The 27,519-nt window shown below is 46.0% G+C and overlaps 1 protein-coding gene across 1 annotated transcript in view; it reads left to right on the plus strand.

Annotated features, from left to right (window-relative positions):
* The window catches only part of NMNAT2 (nicotinamide nucleotide adenylyltransferase 2), a gene marked incomplete at its 3' end in the record, with an annotated part of 193,365 nt that overhangs the window by 142,433 nt on the left and 23,413 nt on the right, over positions 1-27,519 (plus strand). Inside the window, exons 6-12 of the mRNA XM_082833824.1 lie at positions 13,568-13,656; positions 14,439-14,506; positions 16,695-16,773; positions 20,196-20,322; positions 21,880-21,960; positions 23,115-23,159; positions 27,266-27,342. Coding sequence (XP_082689950.1) covers positions 13,568-13,656; positions 14,439-14,506; positions 16,695-16,773; positions 20,196-20,322; positions 21,880-21,960; positions 23,115-23,159; positions 27,266-27,342 — 566 coding nt within the window. The remainder of the gene's footprint in view (positions 1-13,567; positions 13,657-14,438; positions 14,507-16,694; positions 16,774-20,195; positions 20,323-21,879; positions 21,961-23,114; positions 23,160-27,265; positions 27,343-27,519) is intronic.

Raw genomic sequence — 27,519 nt, forward strand, 5'->3', positions numbered from 1 at the left:
TTTTTTAATCCTCTTAATAGGGTCTTTTGTAGAAAAAAAAAGTTGTTTATTAAAGTCCAATTTATTGCTTTTTTTTTCTTTTATACATCCTGTTTTTGGTGTCATGTCTTAAGAGTCTTCACCAAGGCCTGGACCCAAAGATTTTCTTGCATGTTTTCATCTAAAAGTTTTATAGTTTTACATAATTTAAATCTATGATTCATTTTGAATTAACTTTTGTATAGAGTGTTTTTGTTTTTATTTTGTTTTTGGTCTATGGCTGTCCAGTTGCTCCAGCACCATTTATTGAAAAGACTACCCTTCCTCCATTGAATTGTTTTTGCACCTTTGTCAAAATTCAGTTGGCTATCCTTGTATGGGGCTGTTTCTGGACTCTCTGTTCTAGTTCATTGATCTATGTGTCTACCTCTCTGCCAATACCTCACACTCTTGATTACTATAGTTGTATAATAAGGTTTAAAATTTAGACAGATCGATTTTCTCACTTTATTCCTCTTTTCTAAAAAACGGTATTAACTATTTCAGCTCCTTTACCTTTCCATATAAATTTTAGAATTATTTTGTCTTCATTTATGCAAAAAAGAAATTTTGCTGAGATTTTGATAGGAAGTGCATTAAATTTATATATTAATTTGGGAAGAATTAATATCTTTGCTATGTTGAGTCTTTTAATCCATAAACACAGTATGTCTCAACATTTTGTTAGATCTTCTTTGATTCTTTCATCAGCATTTTGTAGTTTTTAGCATATAAGTTCTGTATAAGTTTTATTATATTTATTCCTAAGTATTTTATTTTTTGAAAGGTTATAAGTCATCCTGTATTTTAAATTTCAGTTTCCATGTGTTTTTTCGCTAGCATATAGAAATACAATTGATTTTCTTATGTTGATCTTATATCTTATGATCTTACTGAATTCACTTATTAGTTCTTGGAGTTTCCTTGTAGATTTCTTGGAATTTCTAAGTAGACTTTCATGCCATATGCAACAGAGATAGGTTTTTTGTTTTTTTTTTTCTTTTTGATCTCTTTGTCTTTGATTTCTTTTTCTTGCTTTGCTGAGCTAGCTAGAACTTCCAGTACCATGTTGAATAGCAGTGGTAAGAGCAGCTGTCCTTGCCTTTTTCCTGATCTCAGGGAGAAAGCATTCAGTCTTTCGTCATTAAGTATGATGTTTGCTGTAGGTTTTCATGGATGTTCTTTATCATGTTGAAGAAGTTCCCTTCCATTCCTACTTCTCTGAGTTTTTATCATGAATGAATGTTGAATTTTGTCAACTGCTTTTTCTGCATCAATTGATATAATCATGTGATTTTTCTTCTTTAGCCTGTTAATGTGATGAATTACACTGAATGATTTTTCAAATATTGAAACAGCCTTCCATCACTGGATTACATGCCACTTGGTCATGGTGTATAATTCTTTCTATATACAGCCAGATTCTATTTGCTAATACTTTGCTAATGATTTTTGCATGTTTTGTACTCTGCCTGGTTTTGATGTCAGAGCAATAGTGGCTTCATAAAATGAATTGGAAAGGGTCCCCTTCTTTTCTATTTTTTAGAAGAGACTCTAGAATTTTTCTTAAGTTTCAGTTTTATTAAGGTATAATTGACATATACAATTTTAAGATAAAGTGTACATCGTGTTAATTTAAGTATACATTGTCAAAGGATTCCTCTCATGTAGTTAATTAACACATCCGTCACCTCACATATTTACATTTTTTTGGTGAGAACATTTAAGTTCTACTCTCTTAGCAAATTTAAATTAGATAATACAATGTTATTGCAATACTGTGATTTATAAGAAATATAGATGTGGTCATTCAGATGTCCACATATATGTTTCTCATGTATATTTGGTCTTTGTGCACAGTTTCTGGCTCACAGCTCCCAAAACCCTTGGAATTTCCTGAGCAATAAGAACAATGGAGGCATCTTTTGTTATAATACTTGGTCTCTTGCTTCAGTTCCTTTCCACCACAACTAGGCTAATGTTGATGAGGTGACTTTTGGAAAGCAACTAAGAGAAGAAGGTAGGAACTTTCAGCACCACCATCTGATTTCTGGGGAAGAGGTGGGGATGTAGGTTGAATCAGTCACCAATAGCCAATGATTTAATCATTCATGCCTAAATAATGAAGCCTCCATTAAAAACCCAAAAAGCAAGGGGTTTGAAGACCTTTTAGGTTGGGGAACCAGAATGCTTCCACATACCACTGTGCCATGCCCCAAATTCCATGAGACCCCAAACTCCACGAGTACAGAGACTCCTTTGTTCTGGACCCCACCATATGTATCTCTTCTTCTGGCTGTTGATTTGTATGTATCCTTTAATACCCTTTGTAATAAATTGATAATCTGGTAAGTAAACGGGTTTCCTGAGTTCTGTGAGTTGCTCTAGTAAATTAATCAGATAAACGAGGTGGTCGTGGGAGCCTCTGATTTATAGCCAGTTGGTCAGAAATACAGGTAACAACCTGGACTTGTGACTGGCATATGAAGTCCAAGGAGTGGGTCATGGGAAACTCCAGTTTGTAACCGCGTGGTCAGTCAGAAGCACAGTAACAACATGAACTTGGAATTTGTCATCCAAAGGGGAGGAGGCAGTCTTGTAAGACTGAGCCCTTAATCTGTGGGATCCAAAGCTCTCTCCAGGTAGATGAGTCAGAATTGGGTTGAATTGTAGGACACCCCACTGGTGTCCAAGGATTGCCTGGTGGTATGGGAAACATACACACACATGCACACACACACACACACACACACACATTGGAATTGGGTGTTAGAATCATTTTACTTATCAATCAATTATAGTCACCATGTTTTACATTAGATCCTTCTGTGGCATTGGTTTTAATTCTTCTTTAAATGTTTGGTGAAATTCTCCAGTAAAACCACATGGGCATTATGCATTTTTATATTCAGAATTTGACTTGATCCTCATAACAACCTTGGAAAGAAGGCATTTAACAGATATGGCAACTTAACGCTCAGAGAAATTAAGTGACTTACCCAAGATCCAGAAGTCTTATGATCCCAAGTTCAGTGTTGTTTCCACAGTACCACAGTTCCTGAGTTAGATATCACTAGACTTTTCAAGCATTTAGAATCTCTATGGGAAACAAAGAAAGAGTAATTGTATGTGCTCCTTGGCCACTTATGTTTAGCTGGGTTCCAGTTTCTTTTTTTTTTTTTAATAGATCTTTATTGGAGTATAATTGCTTCACAATACTGTGTTAGTTTCTGTTGTACAACAAAGTGAATCAGCCATATGTATACATATATCCCCATATCCCTTCCCTCTTCAGCCTCCCTCCCTCCCTCCCTATCCCACATCTCTAGGTCATCACAAAACACCGAGCTGATCTCCCTGTGCTATGCTGCTGCTTCCCACTAGCTATCTATTTTACATTTGGCAGTGTATATATGTCCATGCCACTCTCTCACTTCGCCCCAGCTTCCCCCTCCCCCACGCCGTGTCCTCAAGTCCATTCTCTACGTCTGCGTCTTTATTCCTGCCACTAGGTTCATCAGTACCATTTTTTTTTTTTTTAGGATTCCATATATATGTGTTAGCATATGGTATTTGTTTTTCTCTTTCTGACTTACTTCACTCTGTATGACAGACTCTAGGTCCATCCACCTCACTACAAATAACTCAATTTCGTTTCTTTTTATGGCTGAGTAATATTCCATTGTATATATGTGCCACATCTTCTTTATCCATTCATCTGTCGATGGACATTTAGATTGGTTCCATGTCCTGGGTATTGTAAATAGTGCTGCAATGAACGTTGTGGTACACGTCTCTTTTTGAATTATGGTTTTCTCAGGGTATATGCTCAGTAGTGGGATTGCTGGGTCATACAATAGTTCTCTTTTTAGATTTTAAGGAACCTCAATACTGTTCTCCATAGTGGTTGTATCAATTTACATTCCCATCAACAGTGCAGGAGGGTTCCTTTTTTTCCACACCCTTTCCAGCATTTATTGTTTCTAGCTTTTTTGATAATGGCCATTCTGACCGGCATGAGGTGATACCTCATTGTAATTTTGATTTCCATTTCTCTAATAATTAGTGATGCTGAGCATGTTTTCATGTGCCTCTTGGCCATCTGTATGTCTTCTTTGGTGATATGTCTATTTAGGTCTTCCACCCATTTTTTAATTGAATTGTTTGTTTTTTTTGATATTGAGCTCCATGAGCTGTTTGTATATTTTGGAGATTAATCCTTTGTCCACTGTTTCATTTGCAAATACTTTCTCCCATTGTCTTTTCATCTTGTTTATGGTTTCCTTTGCTGTGCAAAAGATTTGAAGTTTAATTAGGTCCCATTTGTTTATTTTTGTTTTTATTTCCATTACTCTAGGAGGTGGGTCAAAAAAGATCTTGCTATGGTTTATGTCAAAGTGTGCTTTTCATGTTTTCCTCTAAGATCCTTATACTGTCCGGTCTTACATTTAGGTCTTTAATCCATTTGGAGTTTATCTTTGTGTATGGTGTTATATAGTGTTCTAATTTCATTCTTTTATATGTAGCTCTCCAGTTTTCCCAGCACGACTCATTGAAGAGGCTGTCTTTTCTCCATTGTATAGTCTTGCCTCCTTTGTCATAAATTAGGTGATCATATGTGCATGGATTTATCTCTGGGCTTTCTATCCTGTATCATTGATCTATATTTCTGTTTTTGTGACAGTACCATACTGTCTTGATTACTGTAGCTTTGTAGTATAGTTTGAAGTCAGGGATCCTGATTCCTCCAGCTCCGTTTTTCTTTCTCAAGATTGCTTTGGCTATTTGGGGTCTTCTGTGTTTCCATACGAATTGTAAAATTTTTTGTTCTAATTCTGTGAAGAATGCCACTGGTAATTTGATAGGGATTGCATTGAATCTGTAGATTGCCTTGGGTAATATAGTCATTTTCTCAATATTGATTCTTTCAATCCAAGAACATGGTATATTTCTCCATCTGTTTATGTCATCTTTGAGTTCTTCCATCAGTGTTTTATAGTCTTCTCAGTACAAGTCTTTTGCCTCCTTAGGTAGATTTATTCCTAGGTATTTTATTCTTTTTGTTACAATGGTAAATGGGATTGTTTCCTTAATTTCTCTTTCTGATTTTTCATTGTTAGTGTATAGGAATGCCAGAGATCTCTGTGCATTAATTTTGTATCCTACAACCTTACCAAATTCATTGATTAGTTCTTGTAGTTTTCTGGTGACATATTCAGGATTTTCTATGTATAGTATCATGTCATCTGCAAACAGTGACAGTTTTACTCCTTCTTTTCCAACTTGTATTCGTTTTATTTCTTTTTCTTCTCTGATTGCTGTGGCTAGGACTTCCAATACTATATTGAATAAGAGTAGCGAGAGTGGACATCCTTGTCTTGTTCCTGATCTTAGTGGAAATGTTTTCAGGTTTTCACCATTGAGTATGATGCTTGCTGTGGGTTTGTCATATATGGCCTTTTTATGTTGAGGTAGGTTCCTTCTGTGCCCATTTTCTGGAGAGTTTTTATCATAAATGGGTGTTGAATTTTGTCAAAAGCTTTCTCTGCATCTATTGACATAATCCTATGGTTTTTATTCTTCAGTTTGTTAATATGGCATATCACATTGATTGATTTGTGTATATTGAAGAATCCATGTATCCCTGGGATAAATCCCTCTTGATCATGGTGTATGATCCTTTTAATATGTTGTTGGATTCTGTTTGCTAGTATTTTGTTCAGGATTTTGCATCTATGTTCATCAGTGATATTGGTCTATAGTTTTCTTTTTTTGTGATAGCTTTTTCTGGTTTTGGTATCAGGGTGATGGTGGCTTTGTAGAATGAACTTGGGAGTGTTCCTCCCTCTGCAATTTTTTGGAAGAGTTTGAGAAGGATCAGTGTTAGCTCTTCTCTAAATGTTTGATAGAATTCACCTGTGAAGCCATCTGGTCCTGAATTTTGTTTGTTGGAAGATTTTAAATTATGGTTTCAATTTCATTATTTATGATAGGTCTGTTTACATTTTCTAATTATTCCTGGTTCAGTCTTGGAAAATTGTACCTTTCCAAGAATTTGTCCATTTCTTCGTGGTTGTCCATTTTATTGGCATATAGTTGTTTGTAGTAGTCTCTTATAATCCTTTGTATTTCTGCAGTGTCAGTTGTGATTTCTCCTTTTTCATTTCTAATTATTGGATGTGCGTCCTCTCCCATTTTTTCTTGATGATTCTGGCTAAGGGTTTATCAATTTTGTTTATCTTCTCAAAGAACCAGCTTTTAGTTTTATTGATCTTTGCTATTGTTTTCTTCGTTTCTATTTCACTTATTTCCACTCTGATCTTTATGATTTCTTTCCTTCTACTGACTTTGGGTTTTCTTTGTTCTTCTTTCTCTAGTTGCTTTAGGTGTATGGTTAAATTGTTTGAGATTTTTCTTGTTTCTTGAGGTGCGATTGAATTGCTATAAACTTCCCTCTTTCTTAGAACTGCTTTTGCTGCATTCCAGAGGTTTGGGGTCATCGTGTTTTCGTTGTCATTTGTTTCTATGTATTTTTTTATTTCTTCTTTGATTTCTTCAGTGATCTCTTGGTTATTTAGTAGCGCACTGTTTAACCTCCATGTATTTGTATTTTTTACAGTTTTTTTCCTGTAATTGATTTCCAATCTCATACTGTTGTGGTCGGAAAAGATGCTTGATATGATTTCAATTTTCTTAAATTTTCCGAGGCTTGATTTGTGACCCAAGATGTGATCTATTCTGGAGAATGTTCCATGTGCACTTGAGAAGAAAGTGTATTCTGCCACTTTTGGGTGGAATGTTCTATAAATATCAATTAGATCTATTGGGTCTACTGTGTCATTTAAAGCTTGCGTTTCCGTATTTATTTTCTGTCTGGTTGTAAGTGAGATGTTAAAGTCCCCCACTATCATTGTATTACTGTCAATTTCCCCTTTCATGGTTGTTAGCCTTTGCCTTTTGTATTGAGGTGCTCCTATGTTGGGTGCATAAACATTTATAATTATTATATCTTCTTCTTGGATTGATCCTTTGATCATTATATAGTGTCCTTCCTTATCTCTTATAACAATCTTTATTTTAAAGTCTATTTTATCTGATATGAGTATTGCTACTCCAGCTTTCTTTTGATTTCCATTTGCATGGAATATCTTTTTCCATCCCCTCACTTTCAGTCTGTATGTGTCCCTAGGTCTGAAGTGGGTCTCTTGTACACAGCATATATATGCATCTTGTTTTTGTATCCATTCAGCCAGTCTGTGTCTTTTGGTTGAGGCATTTAAACCATTTACATTCAAGGTTATTATTGATATGTATGTTCCTGTTACCATTTTCTTAATTGTTTTGGGTTTGTTTTTGTGGATCTTTGTCTTCTCTTGTGTTTCCTGCCTAGAGAAGTTTCTTTAGCATTTGTTGTAATGCTGGTTTGGTCGTGCTGAATTCTCTTAGCTTTTGTCTGTCTGAAAAGCTTTTGACTTCTCCGTTGAATCTGAATGAGATCCTTGCTGGGTAATCTTGGTTGTAGGTTTTTCTCTTTCATCACTTTAAGTATATCCTTCCACTCCCTTCTGTCCTGCAGAGTTTCCACTGAAAAATTAGCTGATAACATTATGGAGATTCCTTTGTATGTTATTTTTTGTTTTTTCCCTTGCTGCTTTTAATATTTTTTTCTTTGCATTTAATTTTTGTTAGCTTGATGAATATGTGTCTTGGTGTGTTTTTCCTAGGGTTTATCCTCTGTGGGACTCTCTGTGCTTCCTGGACTTGGGTGGCTATTTCCTTTCCCATGTTAGGGAAATTTTCCACTGTAATCTCTTCAAATATTTTCTCAGTCCCTTTTTTTTCTCGTGTTTCTCTGGGACCCCTATGATTTGAATCTTGGTGCATTTAGTGTTGTCCCAGAGGTCTCTGAGATTGTCTTCAGTTCTTTTCATTCTTTTTCTTTATTCCGCTCCTTGGCAGATATTTCCACCATTTTGTCTTCCAACCCACTTATTCATTCATCTGCCTCAGTTATTCTGTTATTGATTCTTTCAAGTGTATTTTTCATTTCAGTTATTGCGTTGTTCATCTCTGTTTGTTTTTTCTTTAGTTCTTCTAGATCTTCTAGAAATGTTAAACATTTCTAGTACCTCCATTTCCATACCTCCATTGTATTTCTGAGTTTCTGGATCATCTTTACTATCATTACTCTGAATTCTTTTTCAGGTAGACTGCCTATTTCCTCTTCATTTATTTGGTCTTGTAGGTTTTAACCTTGCTCCTTCATCTGTGACATAGATTTTTTGCCATCTCATTGTTTTCCTTTTTTTTATGAGTGGGATTGTATTCCTGTCTTACTGGTTGTTTGGCCTGAGGCTTCGAACACTGTAGTTTGTAGGCTGTTAGGTAGAGCTGGGTCTTGGTGCTGAGAAGAGGACCTCCAGGAGACCTCACTCTGAACAATATTCCCTGGTGTCTGAGGTTCTCTGTTAGTCCAGTGGTTCGGACTTGGAGCTCCCACCTCAGGAACTTCAGCCTGACCCCTGGCTCATGAACCAAGATCCTGCAAGCTGGGCATGGCAGCAAAAAAAAAAAAAAAAAAAAGTGAACAATAACAAAGTAAAAAATAAAATTAGACTAGGAAAGTGACCACTATGTTAGAAAAAATATAAAAATGAAAGTATAGCTGAAACGACAACCAGAAGGTAAAACAGAACCACAATAGTAAAAAGGAGCAGGAGAAAAAAGGTGGAAAAGGCCTTGGCTGTGGAGGGCGGGGCCTAAGCAGTGGCGAGGTTTCGGCACTGGGTGGGGCCTATGCTTAGTAGCCACAGGGCTGGAAAAGGCAGGGGTGGGGTGGGGTAGGGATTAGGCTCAACAGATCAGAAGGGGCCCAGGCGTGCCTCCCACCTCTGGTCTGGGGGGGCACCCCACCTGGCAGCCCAGCAGGCTTCCTGGGCTCTAGTGGGCAGGACAAATGCCCTCCATTCCTCTCCTGCTCCTCCTGTCCTGGAGGGTTCCTCCCACCTGCCTCTCCTGATCTCTCCCAGCCTCTAAGCCCCCAGGACCAACCCAGCCTGGAGGGGACCTCTGAGGGCATAGGACCCAGCCAGAGAGAGCCAGGCAGACTTCCCTGGCCAATTGGGCAGTGGAAATGCTGGGCCCCCTCCCCCCTGATCCAAGCCCCCGAGGGTCCCTCCAGGCATGGGAAGCCCTCCCCCATCTCAGCCACCCCTCAGAGGCGCTGGTCCTGTCCGGACTCCACTTCTCTTCCACCCTCAGTCCCCCCATGTCCTACCGGTTTGCTTGGGGGTTCTTCCCACCTCCTTGGGTGTTGGGGTCTCCCACTAGTGTCCGGCAGGCACCCTAGTTGTGGGGAGACACGAACTCTGCGTCTTCCCACACCACCGTCTTGACTCCTCCAAGATTAAGTCCCTCCAGTTTCTTACTTGCCTGACATTCCATTCAAATTAGAGGATACTGAGGCAACAAGTGACTTGCAGAATATAAAACCTAGCGCTATTGGTACAGGCATAAAGGTATGGCCTGAAATATTGACGACATGGCATTGCATTGACACATCCAACTGCAAAGCCCCAGAGGCAAAGCAAACAGAATGTCTGGAGAGAGGAGGCAATCCATGGTCCCTGAACATTCTCTGGGAGGTTTTGATGGGTCCTCTTCTTCCTTTATCCCTCATCACCTGGCCCAAAATTTCCTGCCAGGAATGGTTGTCTCCTTTAAGGCAGGATTTTTCACCATCTTCACTATCCCTCTGTGAGTTTTTCTTCAAGCTCAGAGCATGTCACTCCCCATGTTCAATAGCCTTCAATGATTCCCTATTATCTATACTTTTCATCTTTATGGTTATTGTCAATGTATGTCTATTGTTCTCAAACTTTAGAGAGCAGAAGAATCACCTGGGGAAACTAATTTTAAAGGTAGACTAAGTTCCAATCCCAGAGATTTCGACTCAGTAACTCCGGACAAGGACCTAAAAATCTGCATTTTAATAGCCTCTCCCTGGTAATTCCAATGCAAGTGGTCCATAGGATGAATGTTGACCAAACAGTGGCATAAAAGTCACACTCCTTGCCTGGCTTTCAGGACCCTTTGAAGTTTGATTCCCACTTGCTTAGCCAACAGTACCCCTCCCTCACCCTCAACCCACCCCTACCAGGCCCCCTACAGCCTAACCCTAGTGGTTAAGACTAAACCAGTTGATAAGCATACTTTAAACTGTGCAATTTCTGAATATTTGCTGGAACTCCTCACACTCCTTAGAAAGACAAAATTACCTCTCTTGTCCCTTTTCCCACGTGCCCTAGTATCTCACAGAGTTGTTCAAACTATAGGTTGCCATGCATTACTGGGGTGTAACCAGCTTTTTATTTAAATTTGTAATTACTAGAATAGAATGTACTAGAAAATATTGTAACATGTGTTTCAGTTAATTATACATAAACATACATATGTATGTATTGTGCCAGGATATAAAATGTATTTCTTACTGTGAGTTGTAGTAAAACACCACCACCACCAACAGCAACATTGAAAGCCACAGCTATAGCATTCACCCAATTTGCCTCTCATTAGAGCTTTCTGTTTCTCCATTATTGTGAACCTTTGGAGAATAATAAATAAAGCCACTCTTATCCCTCTAGGATCCATCATGGTATTTTGTGCTCAATAAATGTTAACTGAATTGATTTGACTGCATGATCACAATCATGACTCTTCTGTGTTTAACTATTTCAGATCAGGAATCCTTTTTTAGGGTGTAGGGTTGGGGCTATCCCTTTCAAAAATTGCTTCTTTGTGAGACAGAGAGCTTTGGAGCATTGCCAGGGGAAGTGCCCCCTCATCTTGGCCAGAGGGAAAGGATAACATTTTCTAAGGCAATGAGGTTGCTTGGTGCAACCTGTTTCCCTTGGAAATTCTGGAGTGTGGTCTGAGGAATGGAGTGGGTGGCTCTCCTGACAGACATGGCCCAGTGGAAGGAAACCCTAAGGGAAGGTGGCTACCTGAGCTTCTAGGTATGAGCATTTGTTGAACAAGCATTACCTAATAGACAAGCCACTGTGCTGAGTGCTTAAGAGCACAAGAAGTCTTTGGCATGGGTGACAGACTGAACTACTTGTGGATTGCTTTTCTTAAGCCTGTACAGTGTGTCAAGTGGCAACAGAACAAGCCAAGGTTGTTTGAATGTAAATCGTCTTACACTGTCCTTGCTTCTCCCGTGCATGTTAACTGCACATCTCCTTTAGCTGTGCATTTGGGACCTCTTCTCTACAGCAAAGCCCCTGGCTTTGAAGAATTCAGTACAGAAGAGGAGTAAAGACACAAACTTTCAGAAACAATTTCCAGATCATATCCCTTGAACAGGATGCACAGGGAGCTAGTAGGTCAGTAAGTCCAGCAAAGGGGGATGTTGCCAGGGTAGGCATGCTGGATGAGGGGTGGAGCTGAGCTTCAAATGAAAAGCTTGGGTAAGTGGAGAGTAAAGAGAGGACACTTTTTCTAAGATAGGGAGACGAAGCAAGGTCTGGCTTATTGCAGCAGAGGGTATGTGACAGCCAAAGCCCATATGGAAATGATCTTAAGGAAGACTGGGGTATAAAGGGCAAAGGGAAGAGAGGAGGGGCTATAGAATTTATTCAGATATCCAAAAGGTTTTGCTACAAGGCCTTCAATTTATTCTTGACCTCAGAATAGGATTTGGAAACTAGTGAAGTAATATCACTCTTTTAAAAAGCAAAGATGACACACGTTATAATGTTAGAAACTGACAATACTGAATGCTGGTGAGGATGTGGAGCAACAGGAACGCTCATTCACTGCTGGCAGGAATGCAAAATCGTACATCCACTTTGGAAGATAGTTAGACAGTTTCTTACAAAATTAAACATACTTTTACTGCATGTTCCAGCAATCACACTCCTTGATATTTACCTGAGTTGAAAATTTATGTCCACTCAAAAACCTGCACATGAATGTTATATCAGCTTTATTCATACTTAGTGAAAACTGGAAGCAACCAAGATGACCTTCCATTCGTGAATGAATAAACAAACTGTGGTACGTCCAGACAATGGACTATTATTCAGCAATAAAAAGAAATGAGTTATCAGGCCAGGAAAAGACATGGAGGAACCTTAAATATGAATTGTTAAGTGAAAGAAGCCAGTCTGAAGAGGCTACATAGTGTGTGATTCCAACTATTTGGCATTTTGAGAAAGACAAAACTATAGAGATAGTAAAAAGATCAGTGGTTACCAGCGGTTGGAAGGAGGGAGAGAGATGAATAGGTAGAGAGCACAGTGGATTTTGAGCGTGGAGAAACTATTCTCTATGAAACCAGTGTGGACACACATCATTATGTATTTGTCAAAACCCGCAGAACCATACAACACAAAGAGTGAATCTCAATGTAAACTATGTCCTATAGTTAATAATAATGGGTCAATACGGGCCTATCAAATGTAACAATTATACCCCACTAATGCAAGATAGTAATAACAGGGGAAATGGGGTGTGTGTGTGGGGGAGGTCGGAAGATGGGGGGACTGAATACATAGAACTGTATGTACTATCTGCTTAATTATTCTGTAAATCTAAAACTGTACTAAAAAACTAAAGTTTATTAATTACTTTTTAAAAAAAACTTTAAGAGATTTCACATCGAAAGAAAAAAAAGAGGCAAATGTGGTGAGAATTAAAATTTTTAAGAGAGCAAGCAGGGTGATCCTGGAAGCTTGCTTGTAAACTATACAGCCAGTTTTGCTACCCAAGCCCCTGTTCCCTTACAGAATCCCTCACCTACACAGTAAATCCACACCACCTTCCCTCAGCTGTGGTAGCGCCGGACCTGTTGGATTTGTACAACGAACTGCCTTAGAAGAAAGACAGAACCAAAATCTTCATCACTTCTTAGTTTGCTAAATTGTCTCATGAAAATGAAATTGGGCTTGTCTGGTAAATTTGAAAAAGCAACATCATGACTTTTTTTCAGCAGGAAAAAAAGGCTTTTCTCTGGCCGAACTTTTCTCAACCAACTGTAATGTTGGTTTTCTGGTCTGATTGTTAATTCTCCCTAATTACGTAGAAGGCCCCTTAAATTTGCTTTGGTGATTTTCCTCTTCTGAGTAACTCCATGAGGCAGTCAGCCCACCTTTCATATCATAAGAAGGCTTCTTCTTTTTTCTTTTTAAAAAATGGCTCCTTCACTTCGGAATAATTTCTGCTTGTGATCATAATGGTTAATTCCAATCAGTTGCTCTTTTGGCTTTGAGTGAGGTGCTTGCTTTAAATCTCTCTGAGCTAGTCCAGCACTGGACCTTTAAACCTGGATTAATCCCCTTGACTTCTAAATCCTTTTGCTTTGGGGGCTGAAATCTGGTTCCATAACCTCTTGAATCACCAGTGTTTGCTTTGAAAGTTCGCACTTTCTATTTAAATGGCAAGAACGATGGGAAATGAGCCTTACAGAGCTGAACGTACTGATTTCAATGATCACCTCTAATCCACACCTTTCCTCTTAAATAATGTGAGGTTTTCTTCTCTTAATTAGAAAGAGCCAGAGATTATCTACACAAAACTGGAAGGTTTATTGTCATTGGTGGGATTGTGTCTCCTGTCCATGACTCCTATGGAAAACAGGTGAGTTCCTCCTTTGCCCCTCTCCTCCCTAACCCCCCTTCCTGACCCGATGGTTCCTCTGATGTAAAACTGCTCCACTGCCATCTATGATTCCTGGAAACGCAAAACACCCATTAGCAGGTGTCCTGCTTCCCATCTCTGGACCACAGTCAGACCTGAGCGAATGGGGGTTGGGCAGCAGCTGGGAGGAACAGCTGCCGGCGACCAGGCCCGGTCAGAACTCATCCATGCCATGTGACTCGGCACGGATGCCAAACTAGGGGCTGGTTATGGGCTGGGCAATCTTTCCTGGGATTTTAGGAGAAAAAGGCCTGTGCCTCCTATAATCAGATTTAAAATTCATTTCCCTGCCCCTCCCTCCCTGTCACACATCCCAGAAAATCTAGAAGCCCTCCCAGACCTCAACCCCCTCCCCCAGATACAACTTGGTGGGCTCTGGGGAAGTGACCCAGCCAGATGGACCCGGGAAACAAGGCAACACTCACCACGTTAAGTCTCCTCTCTGTGCTGGGTACACACTGGCTTCTTCATCAGTGGAGGCTCACCTCTGACCCTGATGGGGGAGGAGAGTATACTGCACACACCCTCCATTCTTTCCCTCCCACCCACCCTGCCACTCTACGCTTGTGTGTAGCAGGGGGACATGTGGAGGGGTCACACCTTCATTCTCTGTCAGCACTGAAAAATGCTGCACTTTTATAATGGGCTGGCTTGGGATGGAGTCTTAGGGAGTCTGTGGGGAGCAGAGTGAGCCTCCCAACAACTGCTCTGTTGCTTCCCAGGGCCTTGTGTCGAGCCGGCACCGTCTCATCATGTGTCAGCTGGCCGTCCAGAATTCCGACTGGATCAGGTAGGGCTGGCCTGATGATGCCAGAGGTGGGTGGCCCAGGGACACCCTGGGAATGGGTGGAGAAAAGGAAGAGTCCCCACAGGAGTGGGGAGACCAGGGGAGAGATTAATCGCATGCAGGCTATAATAACGTAAGCATTCTGGGGTGGCCTGATGACTTTATTTTTTAACCAATTTATACAGCCTGGGGAACTAAAGAGGGAGATTTTGGTGTTTCATCTGCTCTGGCACGTTTGGATTCAGGAGTATGCTCAGAGCTTCCACAAACATCATTGGGATTGGGGTGAGGCGGGGCCAGAAAATCCGAGATGCCTTTCCACTTCCATCCGTACTCACTTCCATGAGCTGTCACTACCTTTCAGGGAAGGTCCCCCGGCTTTGGCTATTTTCCATTCCTGTTCAGGCTTCCTAGGGTCCCACGATGACAGTGGGACAGAGGTGTGGGGCGGGGTGGGGGGGGGGCAGGTCCAAGCGCTCACAGCCTTTCCCTCAGACGGTCCCTGCACAGTTCTAAGATGGCAGACACCATTATCCACTGTGCTTGCAGTGTAATTAAAGCAAACCTCCACTAATTATGCTAATTATGCCCCCCAAAGCTCCTACAGTTATAATTTGCATGAGAAGATGATGTTTTTTAAAAAAATAACAATACACCATTTGTATTGTGTTCCCCCCCACCCCAGCCCGTGGAAAAATAAGCAGCACCTAGAGGTTTCCAGGAAAGGGGAGAAATGAAGGGCCGCTGACCTCAGAATGAGGGATGCAGAGAGTTAGCGGAGAAGAGATGGGGTGGGTGGAAATGGGAGCAGTGAAGGAAAGCAACAATAACAATTGAATAGTGATCCGTGCCATTTGTGCGCAGTGATTTGTGTGAGCAGTGCATGCCCTTTACAGACTTTCTCATCCCCTCCCTCCCCCCCGAGACAGAGGTGAGGTTGGAAGACAGCTCAGGAGAAGTCAAGGAGTTTGAGAGGGAACAGCACATCTGTGGTCAAGTCAGGGTAGAAGCGGAGCCTCTTAGCACGGCACCTCATGATCTCCGGGGAAAATGGGGTCCAGTGGGGGAAATACTGAACAGGAGACTGTTACTGCTTGTATGTGGTTAGAAGATTCTGAAATAACTCCCTTATTCATTCAACAAATATTCACTGAGCACTTACTGCCTGCCCTGCACTGCTCCAGGCCCTGGCAAAATCAGAATTCCGCGAATTGAGGTCACCAGAGAGGCTTGGAGATAGCTCTAGAGATGGGGATGGGTGCGCAGAGTCCCTGGACATGGGGGAGCCTGTTTAGCCAGGTCAGGTGTCTGCCCATCTCAGGGGGGAGGGTGGTCAGGGATCTGGGGGCTCAGGGCAAGCTGGGTCGCTAAGTGTCTTCAGTTCACGAGATCTCATCTCTGGGAACCTTAGGTGTGCTGTGAGGTGGGGCTAGGGAGGGAATGCTCAACTGCTAAGGATGTGTTTGAGGAACGTCCCAATTTAGCAGCTCATTAAGTTGGTAATTAAGCCCGAGTGCTGCATCCGTCAGGGGCTGGACCCCTGCTCACTTCACATCCTGTGTGCAGCAGGGGTTGGCCAGTCTGCGGGGCTGTACGTTCCGGTCTGGCTGCCGTGCCCACCTCCAAGCCCACAGGGCACCCCGCTGCACAGGGAGTCAGACATGGGCAGATTCCCCAGTTCAGGTAACTGCAGTCACCACTTGATGAGGGCCTGGCTCATTTCATTCTTATCACAGTCCTATAAGGTCCAGAGGAGAATTCCCATTTTGCAGGTAAGAATAAGAGCAAGACACTATACTAAGCACTTTGCATAGAAAACTCATTGACCCCTTCTAATAACCCCGCAAGAGAGTCATTATTGTTATTCCCATTTTACAGATGGGAAAGTGAGCACCAAAAAATCTCATAACTTTCCCAAAGCCCCACAGTTGGGAAGGTCTGGTGCTGATATTAAACCTGGCCAGACCAGTACCAGCAACTGTTCATGTAAGCCTGTGTCAAACTCCTCTCATTTTACAGTGGGGAAACTGAGGCTCAGGAAGGTGTTTCAAGCCCATGTTTTACCTGATTCGAGGTCTAAGTACTTGGTATGACCAGGTCTGCTAAGCTTTTTGAGCCATGTCATTGGAAGGAACCAATAAGCAAAGAGTGTGAGAATGGAAACCAAGGGAAACATCTTTCCTATTGTCAGGGTGGACCCATGGGAGTGCTATCAGGACACCTGGCAGACAACCTGCAGCGTCCTCGAACACCATCGGGACCTCATGAAGGTAAGCTGGGCCAGGCTTAGGGTTGGGTGGACCACGGAAGCCGGGCAGGCCAGGGAAAGGATGCTGCTGGCCTACTGACCTGTTGTTTCCTGCTTCTCCGCCAGCGGTGGGGGAGACCAGGCTCTGAGCAGCACCACGGAGGGCAGTGAATTAGGGACCCAGAGCAGCGCCAGAGGCTGCTTCCTGCCTTGTCCCCCTCCTCGATATGACTTGGGGCAGTTTTCATCTTCTGGCAGTATGTTCAAGGTGGGATTCAGGAGACCACAGCTGGAAAGCTTCAGAAAGTGAGGAGAGAAGGAGAAGTGAGCAAAGAAAGGAGGAGAGAAGGGCACTGGGCAAAGTTACAAGCAGCCAGGTTCTCCTGCCACACCTCCTGGGGACCCATTGGTCCTCTTACCCCAGCGTAGGTTGCCGCTACTGCCGTACTTCATACCCGCAGGCATCGTACTGTCATGCACACTCATTCCTCCTCACAGGAGTCCACGGGCAGACAGTGTTCTCATCTCTGTGTTTTTTTTTGTTTGTTTTTTTTTTTTGCGGTACATGGGCCTTTCACTGTTGTGGCCTCTCCCGCTGCGGAGCACAGGCTCCGGACGCGCAGGCTCAGCGGCCATGGCTCACGGGCCCAGCCACTCCGCGGCATGTGGGATCTTCCCAGACCGGGCCACGAACCCGTGTCCCCTGCATCGGCAGGCGGACTCCCAACCACTGCGCCACCAGGGAAGCCCTCATCTCTGTTTTATTTGTGGGTAAAAGGGAGCACAGAGAGGTGAACCAGGGTATCTGAGGACACACAGTGACTGCCTAGCCCACACAGATGGCTGCCTAGGGCTTGTGGCCGTGTGCAGTGACGAGGAGCTGGTTGCTAGGTAAGCACAGGTTCCTCGCCAGCCAGCAGCACCAGTCAGCGTGTGCAGAAAGCGCCCTTCACAGGTCGATGGCAACCCATCGACTCCCACCGTGCGGGGGTGAAAAGCGGTGCCGTCAATAGCAAGAAGCCTGACCCACCGAGACGAGCCGCAATCCATCCTCCTTGCCTCCGCTGACCCTGATGCACAGCCCTCCCCAGCCCCAAACAAGGATCAGAATGGTATCGTCCTGACACAGGGGCCGCCTCCATCGCATCTGTGTTTGCTGTCAGAGGGGCCTTTCAGAATCTTCTCCTTGGGGAGCTGCCAGCAGCCCCAATGCCCCCACTCTCCACCTGCTGTGCACAGTGCTTTGTTTGAACAGATGTGGAATTCTAGGGCTGCAGACCATCTGGGGAGTCAAGAGCAAGAGCAGTGGAGAGGACTAACTGGCTGTTGCTTCATCTAATAAGCTCTTCCCCCATGGAATTGAAGAAAACCCATCTCCTTGCTTTCTGCTTTCAGAACCCTTCACACACATTCCGAGTCTTCCCTGGTCCCTTTGGAAGGACTCTGATGTAGGGTGGCCCTCGCTTGCTCCTCTGGGCTTGTCTCAACAACAGCAGTAATAAAAGACATCCCATCTTACTGCATAAGGATGTATCCGTCAGGAGACGCTAAGATTCGCAGACATCCTTTAAATCTCAGTGGCTTCACACTGGCGGCCTGTGCACCTTCTCTTCACCCAGGAGCCTCAGGCTGCATGATGGAAGGGAGGAATCAGGGGCCCTGCAGGCATGCCTGAGCCCTGGCTCTACCGGCCAGAAAGCCTGGCTGCTGTTTTGCTGTCTAAATGTCTGGGCTTCCCGAGCCCTCCCTCTGTTACTCAGGCCCGGAAGCATGAGTCTGGGCCTGAGATGCTTGGCCAACGCTGTTGCAGTGATGCTCACAGGCCGGCAAAGAATGCCAGTCCCGATGGCCCCCCGCCTTAGAGTGGGAGCTTGGAGCTGCTTGTTAACTCCCAGTCTCCCCGGTCCCAGCATCAGGCCGGTGTTCCTGGCATGGAGAGTGGACCTGTTGGAGAGAGAGAGACACGGGGCTTCATAGGTGATGCAAGGCTTTGAGAATGTGGGAGCCTACGGAGGGCAGAGCGGGGCAGGTGGCCAGCACTTTTCTTCTCCAGCATAGAGCAAGTCGAATGGGACAAATGATGCATGCGGCAAGAAGAAGAAAATCCTCAGCTACCAGACCGGTTATTTAATGAGAATGTGGCGTGTTCTTTTCTGGATGTGAAATCATAATAAAAAGGAGGCAGACTGTCCCTTCCACCCCACCAGCCACAGCCGGACAGAGAATCCCACAAAGCAGGCTGAGAAGATGCTGTGGTCCCCAACCTCAGCCGGCTCCCAGCTGTGGCTGCTTGCTGTCGTGACCATCTCCTGTCAGGAACATCGCAGAAGTGACAGGTCACCCCACAAGACAAACGCCTGCCCTTCCAGGGCTCGGAAGGACTCACGTTCTGCTCTGCCTGCACGGTGGTGTGCGGAAGATGCCTTTGGAGGGTCACCCCAGTCCTGGGACTTGGTGTCCTCTGGCAGCTGGACTCAATAATCCAGAAAGGGTGGTGGGCCAGGGATTGAGGGGAAGCTGGCTTTCAGGGAAGGGACCTTGAATAAGCAACAGCCCTATGAAGCTAAACAGATTGAAAATTCACGCTTTGTTTCTCTGTTGCCCAATAGTTCCACTCCCCGCGGGCAAGGGGGGTTGCTTCTGGGTCAGCTGTGAAGAATGCTGCGTTATCAGCTCTGTGTTTTCTGTAGCGCTAGAGAGGAGCAGCAGGCCAGATAACACAGGACAATGGATAACACACATAGAATTTCCGATTGGCTCTGGAATGTGTATTCACCCTCTGAGCAGGCGCGAGAGTTCCCAGAACGCCGCCCTCTTCCTGCAGCACAAACACACCCTGCTCCGCCTGGCACTGCTCCCCAGCTTGACCCTGTCATTGGCGTCTCTGGCCTGGAGAGGCGGCAGGTGGTGATAGCGCCTGGTGTTTGCACGACCTTTCCCAAGCTTGCACAGCCCTTTTGCAGACATGACCTCATTTGAGCCCCACGAAGCAGGCAGGGAGGGCAGGCATGCATGTTCCACAGAAGGTCACAGCATGTACGAAGTTCCTGCCAGGAGCCAGATGCTCTAAAGGCGCTCTGTGTATGCTCGCTCGTGTAGTCCTGCTGCAGCCCAGAAGGGCGGCTCTTTTGCCTCTCTATGTTAGGCTCTTGAGCTGAGGTTCCAGAGCAGGTAACTATCCAAGGTCTCACAGCCAGAAGGGGGCAGAGCTCAAACTTGACCCCAGGTCTGTGAAACAACACATCCCACGCGTTTCTCACCTCCTGCTAGCCTAGTGTGGTCACAGGGTGTGGCTGGATCTAGAACCCACCTCCAGTCCTCTTTCTCAGTTCCAGGACACCTCACCATGATGCACAAGCAGATGAGCGTTTGGAGATAACTGGGAAAGGCTTTCATAAGTCTCCTGGGCTAACGACACTGACTCTGCCCTTCTTCCTTCCCCAGCGGGTGACTGGCTGCATCCTCTCCAACGTCAACACACCCTCCATGACGCCTGTGATTGGACAGCCCCAAAATGAGACCTCCCAGCCCATTTACCAGAACAGCAATGTGCCCACCAAGCCCACTGCAGGTAGGGGAACATTGGCGTAGAGCAGTGGCTCTCAAACTTCAGAATCGCCTGGAGGGCTCGTTAAAATCCAGATTGCTATGCGCTGCCCCAGAATTTGATTCAGTGGGTCTGGAAGAAGGAAGAGAATTTGCATTTTTAAAAAGTCAATGCTGATGCTCTGGTCCAGGGACCATACTTTGAGAATTCTTAATGTAGCACATCAGAGAGAAATAGTCACAATAATAGAGACAGGAGCAGAGACAGAGAGAGACAGGGGTGATGGTGTGCATTTTAATATAAATATGATTGCCTTAAGTGGGAATTAAAGACAAAAGGCAGCATTTTTCTCTGCCTTTTCTAAGGAGGTTGAGGATCTTGCCAAGGTCACACAGGAAGGAAGTAGCAGGGCCAGGAGTCAAACCCAGACAGTCTGCAGCCAGAGTCCCACACTCTTAGCCGTCCCTTCACTGACAAAGAGCAGGGGTCCCCCAACATTTACCCAGCACCTAGTACTATATGCTTGCACGGTGCTCAGTGCTTTACACGGGTTCTCATTTAATGCGGTAGTTCTGTGATATAGATATTATATTCCCATTTACAAAGAGAAAACTGAGCTTCAGAGAAGGTGAGTGATTTGCCTAAGGTCACACAGCTCAACAGTGGAAGAGCCAGAATTCATATTCAGGACTGTCTGATTCCAAGGTCCATGTTCTTCCTAATATTTTCTTCCAGGCCAATTGCAAGAGACAGATCCTGGTATTACTTTTCAAGCCTAGAGACCATAATCTATTTGGTTATCAGTCTATCATAAATAGGGTAATTCACAAGGATGAGCCAGAATTTCATAGTTTGCATAGAGCTACGTCTGGGGGCTCAGAAAACGTCTCTGGATTAGAGCTCAGAAAGATCACTGAAAACCAGATCCTTCTCAGCCAAAGTAGGATGTCTGATTATTCTAAACACCATCTGAAAGGGAAGGAAGGCCTTTGCCCAGCAGAAATTACTCCAAATGAGTTCTTCGCCACAGGCTGAATCTCTGTGGATTTGGGTGTTACTGTTTAGTGTTGCGGGTGGCTGAGGAAATGCACATGATATTAAAAAACGAAAAATGCAAACAGGGCACAGGCCCTCTAAATGTAGACTGTGATCCAATTTATGTTACGTAGACATATCTGCATTAATACACATAATAAAAATGGAAGAAAATAAAAAATATATGCATACTTTAGTGGTGGTTATCTCTAGCAGTGGAATTATGGGTGCTTTCTATTTTCCTTTTTATATATATTCCTCTTCCATATTTTCCAATTTTTCAACAGTGTAATAAACACGACCAGAAAATAGATTCCCATCTAGGGCTCAGAATGCTTGTGCCTTGGACTGGGAATGAGAAGAGGGAATTTGGGCTGTCATATTTCTGTTCTTTCTTTCCACCCTCCTACTGCCTCCATGACCCAACCCCTGCCCCTCCAGTGCAGCCCCACTGTTTACAGTGGCCCAAATGTGGGACTGACGCGAGTGTGAGTTGTGAGTGGTTCTCTCCATCTGTCCCTGTCTGTCTTGCTCTCGCTCCCATAGCCAAGATCCTGGGAAAGGTGGGAGAAAGCCTAAGCCGGATCTGCTGTGTCCGCCCACCGGTGGAGCGCTTCACCTTTGTGGGTAAGGGAGCAAGGACCTTCTTTACCAATCCCGCCTCTTTTCTTTCCCTCCTCCCTTTGTTCACTCACCGGACAAGCCCCAGCACCTGCTGTAGGATGAGCATCTATAGAGCAAGAATTGGGAGAGAAGAGAGGATGTTACCAGGCCTGCGGGCCAAGGTGTGATGGGAGCCCAGAGGCGTGATCATCCTGGCTCAGGGATCCTGGAGACCTTTTCCACTCCTCTCCCCTCCTTGGGCTGTTCTGGCCCTTCCCTCTAGAGAAGGTGTCCATCCGCCTGAGAGTTCTCAGAGGCCCAGCATCCTCCCTCAGGTCCTCCCAGCTCTGGCAGTGTCAGCACTCCTGCTGAGAGGCTAAGAACACACAAGCCCTTTCCTTAATTTTCTCCATTTTTTTGCTGCTCCCCTAAGGACTCAGCATAGATAAGAATAGCTGTCTCTGGGGCTCTTTCTCCTACAAACCCCAAATTCGGCTCTGCAGAGGAGCTGAAGGTCTAGCCCCCATTCCTTTGACTCTTTGGGGCTGACTTCTGCCATTTCTCAGATTTCCACTTTCCAACCTGGAATAGGAACTAAGAGGGATGGTTGAGGAGGCAGGGGGCCAGGATGGCATCTCCACGGTGCTCTGCACGCCGTGTGCCCCGTGTGGGCGTGCACACTCAGAGCACATGGTAAAGCCTCTGTCCTTCACTTCTTTCCCGGGCTCTCCATTCTGCCACGTGAAAAATCTCAGCATACTCAATTTTGCTTGTTCTTTGAACCAGAACGCTGAACGGGAGAGGGCCGCCTCCGTGTGACACTACAGGCTGTCACCCTAGGTTCAAGGAAGTTGCTCTTGTGGCCAGCCTCCCCTAAATACAGAAGGAAACAAAGGGCGCTCAGCATGAGCACGTGTGTGTCCGTCATTGGCAACCCAGCCAGGCTGTCCATTACTGAAAGTCCCAGAACAGTGAATCCTGCCTCTGGAGCCTGAGGAGATGCTCCCTCTCCTTTTTAAGCTGGACGGTGCTCTCCGTTTATGCTACTCAGATGTCCCTACTCCCACCCAATCACCCCATCCTGGGTTCTCCCTCTGCGGAGTCTCTTGTACAGAACGCGCATCAGGTACCCGGAAGTTGGTTCCCTGATGCTTCTGCATTTCCTCTTTCCTCCCTAGATGAGAATGCCAATCTGGGCACAGTGATGCGGTACGAGGAGATTGGTGAGTGGGGCTGGGCAAGTGGGAACATTTGGAGCCACCGGCCTCCACCACGGGCAAAGTGCGGGAGGGGAGAGCCTTGCAAACCCTGGGTGGTGTTTGCAGCAGGGTCTGCTCTTAGAGGGATAATTGATTGTTCCCAAGCTAAGATCATATTCTTAGTTATCTCTCCTTTAACATCTCCATACTAGATTCAGGCAGGTTCCCAGGAGGTAGGATGGGACCAGTTGGCAATTTTCCCTTCAGAGCCTCTTCTCCCTCATTCAGAAGTCATGGAAGTTGAGTTCATTGCCAGCCAGAGAGACTCTTCTCTTGCCCAGAGCACTGTGCCTGCGGCAGAAGAGCTCCCCTACCTTCCTCAGCAGAGGATTCCGGCATTTGGAGGATGAGGAGAGACGGGGCAGAAAGCCACACCTGTGACCTCCCCCGCAGCCTTGAGTAGAGACTAAGGCCCCGACTGTGTGTGAGGGCAGTGAAGGCCCCGGGCCAGAGCAGGTGGAGGGTGGTTACACGGAGCTGTCAGGATGGGAAGGAGCTAACCCCCCATAGAAGTGAGCTGAGTCCTGGGCAACCCTAGGAAACAAACCAGGAAACAGATCTTTCCAAGGTTCCTGAATAAGTTAGAGACACAAGTATCTGAAGCCGGGTAAAGGGCAGACAGCAAGAGTGGAGCTGGAGCTGATGCAGCTACCAGGTGACAAGGAGGGTCAGTGACAGTTGGAATGCTTGAAATTCTAGGATGAGGGGCAGCCTGGTGTCCAGCTGACACGCTTAATCTTCCACTCGAGCTGCAGAGATGCTCCAGGCACCCCCTCCTAGAGATGGAGGTTTGGGGCTGCATCTGGGCACTGGGTTCTCCCAGGAGGCCCAGCAGATGTGATGTCATTTCAAGGAACTTCTCTGGGGCCTGTCCCCTGATCCCAGGCAGTGGTGCACCTGAGTCGGTTCGTATTTATTCGCTAGGGCCATTTGTAAAATTTTCAGGGATCTTACCAACCAGTGGTTAAACGCAGTCTATACTAAAAATTAAATTACATTAAGTAACAGTTAAATACATTGTATTCAAAACAAGTATTAAGTACTCAAAACTCCTCACTTCCCAGTTCTTTTATCAAGTTTTAATAGGCTTTATTTACCAGCACATGGCTGTCTGAGGACCACAGGAAAGGGCGCCTGCCTTTCTGGACGCTTCCCAAAGCCAGGAGGAAGAAGCATGCAACCCCAGGTTCCACAGCCCCAAACACCCCAAAGCCCTGCACTCCCCCTTCCCTGCGGTTCCACACCTGGCCAGGAACTACCTTCCCGGGGAGGAAGTCTTCTCGACCAGCCCAGCCGAGCTCAGAGCAGTCTTCAGACTTTCAGCTCTATTCCAATGTATATTTTCCTCCGACACCTTGTTCCAGGAAGAATGCATGGTGGCCCAGCTTCAGCTGGGATCTCTGCACCTTGCCAGCACCCAGGGCCCGTGTATCAGGCTGCCCGCCCTGGGGAGCTCCCCCTCCTACCGAGAGGCAATGCAATGGGTGTTTGTTTCCCCGGCCACGCTCCTAGCTCCTAGCACTCCACCTTTACCATCTCACTGCAGCCTTGCGAGGCGCAGGGCTAGTCTTGCTCCTCTTTTCAGAGAAAGGAAAGCTGAGTGCCCACAGCAGTCTGGATGGATTTGTGGCCTCGTGTGGTACAGGTGGCAGCTGCCTCAGTGCGCAGTGGGGAGTGGAAGGGGCTGCAGGGCCTGGGGCTTTGCATAACCCGGATTCCCGGGAGGAGAGTGTGGCAGGAGAGTGCTGATTCTGGCTCGCTGGATCCTGAACTGGGGAAGAAAGTTGGACCCAGAGGAGGTCCCAGGAAGGGAGCTTGCCTGGCCTCTAGACCACTGTGCTGTGAGGCCCTCTGGCTCACATGTCCCCTTTTTGAAATCCCCTTGCACGCGTCACGAGAAGGGAGAAGCCATTTCTCCTAGCTCACTTAGCACCTATGGCTCCATTTCCACTTTCTTAACAAGCTGACTGCTCCCGGGGCCTGCCCCAGACCCAAGGCTTAGGGGCTGAAAACACGCACCTTAGTCTCAGATGATAAACCTGAGAAACCACTGCTGCCCTCCAGCGGCCACACGTGGGATCCCAAGCCCTGCCAGGGCCTCTGGCCTGTGACACATCCATCTGTTCCAGTGCTGCAAGCAAAGGTGGAAACCCCGCGCTTTAACTTGATCTGCTCTGGCTTTAAAAATAATCCTACATTATTTTCAAGTGAGAAAGTGAGTCTCTGGCTTGGGAATAGAAAAGAGATTCATTTCCATGGCTGTAGAGCAGGGTTTCTCAACCATGGCACTGTTGACACTGGGGACCAGATGATCCTGTGTCATGCGGGCTGCTGTGTGCTGTGGAGACGGTTGAGTGGCATTCCTGCCCTCTAAGCACAGTGGCACACCCCTCTCTCCGGTCTTGACAACCAGAAAAGTCTCCAGACATCGCCAAATTCTGGAGACAAAATCGCCCCCAGTGGAGAATCACTGATGTAGAAGAAGCTGAGGACCAGCATGTCGTCCGGAGACCGCCAGCTAACTGAACTCTTAGGCCCACGGTTACAGAGCTTCAGCCTTTCAACAGAGAGCTGACCTGGAATTCTGGGTGGCTCCAAGCTGGAGACAGGGAACAACGGGATCCCAGAACGAGCCCAGTCTGGCTCCTCTCAGCCATCCGAAGGCTGGTGGCCTAACACAGAGGGAGGCACCATTGACCAGGGCCTCCATGCTGCAAGAGACAAGGCCACAATCACCATCCCGGACTGCCATCCCAGAGCACCCAGAAGGCTCTTAGACAGCCTGCCCACGTGGCCTCTGCGGTCAGCCTGTCTGTTGTTCACTCATTCAACACATCCTGAGCACCTACTGTGCACAGGTCGCTCTGCCAGGCCCTGGAGATATAAAGATCAACTAAGGTCCCTGCACATAAACAGACCATGAGACTACAGTGTGACGTGGAGGAGAGGGGAGAGGGGAGGCTGCAGGAATATTTAAGAGTTAAGACCCCAGGGCTCCATGGGGCTCCCTGAGTATGAGCTGCACTGACCTGGGACCGTGAGATGCTCTCACTGTCTGTCGCCAGCCCAGCAGCCTTCCACTCAGCCTGCAGCCAGGGCGAGCTCACCACCTGAAAGTTCTCGTCAGGTCCCTGAGCTAGCTACAGGGTCTGAGGCGGGCAGAGCTGCCGCCCAACTCTCGGCCTCAGGGTCCAGGGTGGCAGCGTTCTCTGGAAGGCTCAGAGTGGGGCTGTCTCACTGTTTCAGGCAAGATACCCACAGCCACAGCCTTTTGACGGAAAGGCCTGGGATGCCAGGGAACCAGATGCACCACCTGAATCCCAGCCCAGGTGGAAGTCTCTCCCCACGTGGTTCTGAGAATCCCAGGATTCTTTTTCCCCCTGCTACTCAGTGTTCATGCCCCGGTCAGTTTGTTGCCTGTTTTAAATGACAGTGGCCTCACTGGGGTAATTCAGAGTGAGCTTAATGAGGGAAGAAAAACAAATGACAAGCAAGAAGTAAGCCTGGGAGTCAGGAAAGTGGGGGGCAGCCTCACTCCTCAAGCCCTTTGCTGAGGACACTGGCCATGTAAAGAGAGGACATCCGATGAGCTGAGCTAGCTGATGAATTGAGGGTGCACTCGGTGTCCCCTGCCCCCCATCACATCGGGTGCTTGTGACGAGACAAACCCCAGATAATGCACAGCAGCGGAGGAACCAAACTCCACGGGCACTTCGGTTTGATACGGAGCAAAGGAGAGACCCTTAGACCTCACACTAGGCATGTAGCTGGCTCAGTCTCTGTTTGGGTGACCAGCCATCCTGGCTTAGCATGGAAACCCATCCTGGAAACCCCTCAGTACCAGCAAACCAGGACAATTAGTCTCCCTCTCTGCTGCATTCGTCCTGCAGGGAATGAGGGTGGTCTGTAAATGAGCCTGGGGGAGGCGTGAGCAGAGGTGCCTGGAAGAACTGGGCTCTGGAGCCCCAAGGATGGGACACTTCTGTGTTCAGCGGGGGAAGAAGGCTGAGACTTGAATGTTTCCCAGGCCTCCACTCACTCCCTTTTCTAACTTTGTTCCCCCTCCTCAGAGCTGCGGATCTTGCTGCTGTGTGGCAGTGACCTCCTGGAGTCTTTCTGCATCCCAGGGCTCTGGAATGAGGCAGATGTGAGTAGCAAGGTTATGGCCTGTGCACAGCTGGCGTGGGGATGGATGGGGAGGGACTACTCGACTTTGACCTGTAGACTTCCCTCCTCACACAGGAGGGCAATGGACAACCCATTCACATCATCATGGAATAAAATTCTCAAAGCAGCTCTACTCCAGTAAAAATTAGTTTAAAAA

Source organism: Leucopleurus acutus (assembly GCF_964270905.1).
Source record: "Leucopleurus acutus genome assembly, chromosome: 2".
Taxonomy (NCBI): domain Eukaryota; kingdom Metazoa; phylum Chordata; class Mammalia; order Artiodactyla; family Delphinidae; genus Leucopleurus; species Leucopleurus acutus.